This window comes from Miscanthus floridulus, chromosome 1, assembly GCF_019320115.1.
Source record: "Miscanthus floridulus cultivar M001 chromosome 1, ASM1932011v1, whole genome shotgun sequence".
Taxonomy (NCBI): Eukaryota; Viridiplantae; Streptophyta; class Magnoliopsida; order Poales; family Poaceae; genus Miscanthus; species Miscanthus floridulus.
In genome coordinates, this window is record NC_089580.1 from 118537682 (window position 1) to 118545217 (window position 7536).

Below are 7536 nucleotides of genomic sequence, written 5' to 3' on the forward strand. Positions count from 1 at the left end.
GTTCAACTTCAGAAGCTGCAGTAAAAATTACTGAGGTAGTATAATGCCAAGGACTGTGTTGCCAATAGCACACCTACGTTGAGAAGATTTTCTGGATCATAATGCCAAGGACTGTGTTGCCATATCAGCTCTAGATAGATCTTCATATCGAAATGCAGACACATCTGCAACATGAGGCATCACTCAGGACTTCGTGTGCATGGTTCTCAGAACATGGAACGCCCACAACTGAAGTCAAGATAATAGAACAACAGTACACAATTGAAGGTCTGAACGCCCACAATTGAAGGTCTCAGAACATGATTTCTCTGCATTTGGATCCAAAAGCTGGCCTCACCTATGCATTGTTTCTTGTATATCATGACTGGTATTAAACCCGGCTGAAGCTGATTTGTTGTGAGAGAAAAATACTATAGATTCTAGCTGATAAGCCGGCTGATAAGTTCAAGCGAACAGGCCGGGAAAGCCGGCAGAAACTTGTGACTGATATAGCTGCAGTTACGTAAAAAAAGAAAGAAAGAAATAACAGCCAGGAAAACAAGCAGAAAAATGTGACTGACATAACTTCAGTTACGTAAAACTTATGTCTTACACCGGCAAAAGAAAACCTAGCGGAGGCCACCCACTAACTGGCTAGTTATTCGACATATAGAATTTTTGACACAAACTTAAGGTAACACTTGCTTCTCGACAAAGTCAAGACCAGGAATTCCCAAATGAACTACTAGTATGCAGCAGCCAGCAGATTGTCGGCACCTCCATCCATTCACGACGCAATATGATTAGTGCCTCTCGCCACGGATCCTGGTAGCCAGATGAACATCTTTGGGCATGATGGTGACCCGCTTGGCATGGATGGCACACAGGTTGGTGTCCTCGAAGAGACCCACGAGATACGCCTCTGCCGCCTCCTGCAGAGCAAGGATCGCATGGCTCTGGAAACGCAGGTCACTCTGCAATGCATATATATAGCCATGCATGAAGTTGCAATCAATATTACAAATGTTTAGAAAGAAAACCCCAAGGAAAAATTGCAGATCGATCGTGCATGTGGTGATCAAATTAGCAACCGTACCTTGTGAAGCTGGGCAATCTCCCTGACGACCCTCTGGAAGGGCATCTTCCTGATGAGCAGCTCGGCGCCCTTCTGATACTTGCGAATTTCACTGGAAAGAAAATAAATGTGAGGTTCAGATTCAGTTGTGAGTTGTGACACGGTTACTTGCATGAAAATTACAGCCATACAATTGAATTAATAGCAAAGCAACCATAAAATAAAATCAGCCAGCTGTGGTTGCACTTGCACGTACCGAAGAGCTACGGTTCCAGGGCGGTAACGGCGAGGCTTCTTCACTCCTCCGGTCATTGGCGCTGTCTTGCGAGCAGCAACCTATAATGATCACCAAGCCATACTAATGTTAGAACAAGTTTCAACACGCAAGTACTGATGATACTTATCATACAAATTTTACATATATACGTACAAAGATACTTCGAACGAGTTGCTTCCTTGGTGCCTTTCCTCCAGTCGACTTACGCGCCGTACACTTGGTACGAGCCATCTTGTAAATTGATGATTGATCATGTAAAAATAAAACCCGAGGAACAGAAATAAGTATGTATTATATATAACAGGAGTAGGTCCCGCATCTAATTGAAATGTGCACAGAACTACATACAGTAGCATATGCCTAACTGAATCATGTAATGTAATAGTAGGAAAATAAATTGAGAACACGTATGCAGATAAAGACAGATGTATGAATTGAGATGTGGGAACTACACAGTGCAAATAAAGGCCAGTCAGCAGGGGCTTCATGATGTTTCGAGCATTATTGAACAGAAACCTAATTCATCACCTGAATACTAAAGGAACACTAATTATTATTGAGTTGCCGTTTCCTCTCTGTTACAATATCAGGGCATAACAGCACACAAAATTTATCAACACTACGACAAAATGATGAATAAACCCTGAGCAGAGTGGGGATAGATTACTGTCTAGCATAATCATATTAGAGTTTGCAATCCATAATTTCACACACTAAAACCCTAGAAACACATGCACATTATAAAAGCAACAACCAAGGTCGTCCAAGCACAGCCAATTGAATGAACTATACAAACAACAAAGCGTGTGGCAGTAGCCAACATGTAGCTAGATATATGGATATATAGCAGATAAAGCAATCACCAAATCTGTTAGTACTGCACAAATCAAAGTAGTGTAATAAGGAGAATAAGTAAACACCAAGGAGATGGATCAAAGTAGTAATAAGGAAACTAAGTAAACACGAAGGAGATGAATCAAATCAAAGTAGTAATAAGGAGAATAAGTAAACACGAAGGAGATGATGGGTCTATTTAGTTACCTCTCACAGATCGGTGTGTGCTAGCAACTGCTACACTACTGATGATGCCTTGTACTCGTAGAGCTAGGTCCCTCTTCAGCCGCGTGAGCCCGTGATGTAAATTTGCCGGGGGGAGGGGGCGCTATTTATATAGGCACGTACGCGAGAGACGCACAACGGACTCAGGTCGGTTCCTGCATGATCGTTGATCGGGCGGCTCTGATTAGGATGTGCCGCGGATTGCTGTAGGCAAACACTGGATTCTTATTGGCTGGTGGCACTATGACGCGGATTTATCTAATTAACCACGGCATATACGATTTCCTTCCGTAGCAGGATCGATGCATATATACGAATACGAGTAAGGATCAAGCTTGATAGGTCGGGCGATTACCTTTTCTTCCTCGCATCTCAGCCCTTTGGCAGGGCTGGGCGGCCGCGGCTCCGGCTGGGGTGGGCGGCGTCGACCCCAGCAGGAACTTCGTCGAGGCTGCGATTGCCAGCCGTGGGCGGGGTCAGAGCAAGGATCCGCCATGGGCGGGGTCGGCCCGCCTGAGGGAAAGGGCGGCCAGGGGATACCTCTCCTCCGGCGAGACCCCGTCCCCTCTCCCCACGCGCCCAGACCTGGCAGCCGTGGTCGACCTCTGCAGCTCTGTTTTTCTGCGAGCGCAGTCTGAGTGTCTGACGGAGGAAGAAGACCGCGGTGCGGACGAGTGAAGGCCGAACCGCTGAGGTAGGAGTACCGCAGTTGGACCTTTTGGGCCGCGTGCACGTGATGAGGACTTGAAAAGCCCACGCGCATATGGCCCAGGCGTGAGTGCGTCAGCCGTGACCCATGAGGTCTCTGATGAGGTGACCAACCTCTAAATCCCTAATGTTGTAAAAAACGGACTCACCGGCTATTACAACATGTGCAACATCCCGATTTATTTTTACAATATCAATATACAACACTTACAGCATACCTCTGAAATATCTGAAACACTTAAACATACTTTTGCAACATCCGGTTTTCACCCTTCTTCTTCCGTACGACGTGACACACAGCGGGGAAACGGTCGATTCCGGCAAGACGGCGACCGAGGATGGTGGCGCGGCCTGGCAGCGGCTAGCTGCCCCTGAGTCTGGCCTGGGCCCAGCCAGCGACGACCCCCTCTCCTGGGCGCCTGGCCTAGGCACAACGGAGGATAGAGCACGGTATGGCGCGGCATGGGGGATGACGTCGGCGACGCGCTGGAGTGGGCTGCGGGGGCGGCAGAGTGGTGCAGGCGGCCACGCCGTGCGGCGCGGACTGGGAAGAGGAGCACGGGGTGGGAGCAGATGCGGCGGCGCCGCGCTGTAGAAGGCCACGATGAGGAGCCTCACACTGGAGAAGGGAGCAGCACCATCTTTTTTTTAGAAGTGAACTGACGAGCGACGCTGGATAAGGTGGAGTGCGAGAGGCGGACTGCGGTCTGATCCGCCCGTCCGTCCATGCGAACAACCTATAGGGAGCATTACCGTGTAAAAAACCTCTAAATCTCTGATGGCTTGTCTTACCAGTCAGCACCGCGGCACCGTGCTAGAATGGGCGGCCAACAGTGGTTCGACTCCAGCATACAAAGGGGGGAGGAAAGCACGGTAAGTGAAATTGATCCATACAATTATAGATTTGATTGTATTTGTTGTTGTTGTCCAACAATTCCTCGATATTTTAAACTTTGATTTACACCATTCTTTGAATGTTAGTTGTAGACTTAAAGAGAGGCCCGTTCGGCTGGCAGAATTTTGGCTGAAACTGGCTGAAAAATACTATTATGGTTAAATTGTTGTGAGAGAAAAACACTGTTCCGGCTGAAAAAATAAGCCAAACAAACCGAATATAGGGTAAGCCGAACGAGACCGCTATAGCATGGTTTCGGGTCTATATATCGGTACAGATGAAACCACACAAACACATCTCCAGTTTGACTAGAATGCTATTTATGAGACTGTGACATAGTTTATGGATATATAAATATATTGTTACTAGAATAATGCCCGCGCATCCGACGAAATTGAAGTTTCGAATAAAAAGCTATTAATTTTTGAATTTTGAGGCATTTAAAATATTATTGAAATATGTTTTTTAGAAATATTTTTTGCACTTTAAACATTTTTTTATGTCAGCATTAATATTTGTAGTGTATATGGGCCGGTGAATCTCGGTGGCTGATCAAACGACTCGTGGCCGGGCTTAGAAGTTAGGGCCTGGAGCTACCAGCGGCCCAAGTTTTTCGAACCGGACCGGACCGGCGGTTGAACCGCTAAAATACCGAACCAGGGCCTACACCGGTCTGGTTCACTTAAAAGATCGTCCATGCAATCGAACCGCTAAAAATCGGTTAAACCGGCCGGTTTTTTGTCGAACCGGTGAACCGGGCGGTTCTGTGTGAACCGGGGCGGTTTTTTATTTAGTCAAAAATACCCTCTGGTAGCTCAGGAGAAGGCTATCTGTTCAGGGGTAATAATGGAATAATGTGTTACTGTTTCTTTTAGGTTACTGGACGTGCGTGAGGGAGGGAAAAATTCCCCATTTTCATTCCAGTCGGCCGCCATTTTTCGCACCTAGACCTAGCTTTGGCGGCGGCGGCGGCGCATCAATCGGGCGTCCGGCGAGCGTGGGCTGGGCGTGCGTGACGCGAGGCCGGGGTGCCGCGTTGCGCGGGCAGCGGCCGCCGTCGAGTCCTTGCGCGAGCGGTCTCCGTGCGGGCGTGCGCGAGGCCGCGTTGCCGTGAGCCGGGCTGCGCGAGCGAGCTGCGGGCCTGCGTGGGCGAGCGGGCGCCGTCGCGGCCGTGCGCGAGCGGGCGCCGTGCGGAGCCGTCGCGAGGCCGCGTCGCCGCGAGCCGGCGAGCGGGCGGCCATGCTGCGGCCGGCAGGGCAGCTGCTTCTAGCCTGCTACGACTACGACAGTACTTCTTGTCTCTGCTCTGCTCCACGCCTCCAAGTCCAACATGGCTACTGGTGAGTTCAAGTTTTAGATTTTAGGTTTGAATTTGATGCCGTATATTTGAATTTACAAACCTGTGATTGTGAGACTATGTTGCTATGAACCTTATGGTTGTGTCTTGTCAGTTGTCACTCTTGTGTGTGAAGATGAACCTATATATGTTATCACGCACTTTGTATTTTGAATTTAAGACCATGTCAATCTGTCATCCTATATTTTCATGATGTGTGAACCTTGTCCTTATGGTTGTACAATATAATTATATTGTTCTGTCTGTCAATTATATATATATATATATATATATATATATATATATATATATATATATATATATATATATATATGCATCGGTTCAAAGTATTTGCGGCCGGTTCGATTAATCGGTTCAATTAAATTGAACTGGTGGTTCAATCGGTTCTTAACGGTTGGACCACTGAACCATTGAACCGAGGACCTTGCCGGTTCGATCTCGGGTCCAGTTCGAAAAACTTGGCCAGCGGCGTAGCACCGGTTGTCTAGGTAATGACGCTTGGTCGGCGCCGAGCTCGATTGACGGGTGCGAGCGGGACGTATAGAGATGCGACGTTGACAATAATAACGCTTCCTTGAGTCCGTGTCGGAAAGGAGCGCCGTGGACGTGGCCATATCTTGCGAGGCGGCCGTCGGCTGGGGCAGGGCGTGAAGTCCATAACGTGGCCGTATCTTGCGAGCCGGCCGGGCCGCGTGAAGTCCGTAACGTGGCCGAGCGGGATTACGAGCCGTATCTTGCGAGCCGGCCGGGGCAGGGCGTGAAGTCTATAACGTGGCCGAGCCAGTGCTGTGCGGACGTTGATGGGCCCAGCAAGCGAGCGCGTACACACGTCCGTATTTTTTTAGTAGGGCACGCACAGGACCGTAGACTCTAGGACCGGGCGCGCACACGATATGCACGAAACCGCCTCTCCCTTTTTATGTGGTAGTAGATTTTCTCACATTATTACTTCTTATTTTCTATTTGATTGATCTTTTACATACATTAGAAGAAAAGTTCGTTATAGGTGGATTTTTATCATGAATCCGACACTAAGGAGGGCCAAAGCGAGGGATGTCGGCACAAGTGTGGCGGCCATGGAAGGCGCAGCCGAGGCCGGGACACCGGACGGCGGTCGAAGCGATGAGCGGAGGTGGAGGTGTCAAGCCCAAATGTGCCCGTACCGGAGAAATGAAGAACATGGTGACGTGTTTGGACGCATAGTAATCATTTACAACTATAACAGCGTTCCACTTGTATTTTCTTGTGCACAACATCACTAGTGTAATTAAAATGTGTTTTCTATTTAGGAGAAGTAAAGAAACCAAAATCTATTTATAGTCTTCTTGTCGGTGTTTCGAACGAGCACCGGCTAGTAAATTTATAATTGGTACGCGTTAGGCTTGGATGGTGTACTAAAGGACACAAGGTTTATACTGGTTCGGGCAGAACGTCCCTACGTTCAGTCTGCGGCTGCTCGTGTTATTAGTACCGAAAAAGGTTCATAGTAGGGGGTATAAACGGTCGAGAGAGGGACTGTCGATGTTTGACCACCGATAGCCTGCCACGGGGGTACCCGGGGCAGTATGTTCGGGCTTCGACGTATGCAGAACTCAATGGTTAACGCAAGAGACAGTCGATTTATCCTGGTTCGGGCCCTCGATCACCGATCGAGTAATAGCTCTACGTCCAGTCGGTGTTAGCCTTTGCGTTGGATTGATTATGAAGTGTTGTGTCGTACAATTGCTCTGTTGAACTCCCGATCCAAGGTGCCCTACCCTCCTTTATATAGTCAGGAGGCCAGAATCCTAGTCGGTTTACAATGAGAGTTCATAGTAGGATTATAGAGTAATACTACTACTATGATTACAGGAGAAGAATCCTAATTGGTCTAGGTCTTCTTCCTTCCTTGCGGGGTATCCCGTGGGTCCCGTACCGAAGCCCCCGAGCACTTCATGGTTGAGTTCTGGAAGCCTCGTCTTGTTTCTTCAAGTCTCGTTGAGCAGGGACAAGCGCCATCCGAGTGCTTTCTTGAGCGAAACCATGTAGCGCTTCGTGAGATCTTTGCGTGGTGCATACTTTTTGTACTTTTTTGGAGAAAAAAGTACTCCCATTTAGATGTAGCCCCCGAGCCTCTTGCTGTTTGGCACAAGGAGCTTGAGGGTCTTTTCTTGAAATCTTCCTGATTCTTCGTTGAAAGGCTCCCC

The 7536-nt window shown here is 48.2% G+C and overlaps 1 protein-coding gene across 1 annotated transcript; it reads right to left on the reverse strand.

The window, feature by feature from the left end:
• Window positions 1–540: 540 nt before the first annotated feature.
• On the reverse strand, window positions 541–3050 carry LOC136491743 (histone H3.3-like). Its single transcript, XM_066487993.1, has 6 exons — window positions 2746–3050; window positions 2373–2545; window positions 1485–1562; window positions 1311–1390; window positions 1076–1166; window positions 541–953 (listed from the first exon to the last, which is right to left on the reverse strand). The coding sequence occupies exons 3-6, from the start codon at window positions 1560–1562 to the stop codon at window positions 783–785; spliced, it is 420 nt and encodes a 139-aa protein (XP_066344090.1). The 5' UTR covers window positions 2373–2545; window positions 2746–3050; the 3' UTR covers window positions 541–782.
• Between the last annotated feature and the right edge of the window lie 4486 nt (window positions 3051–7536).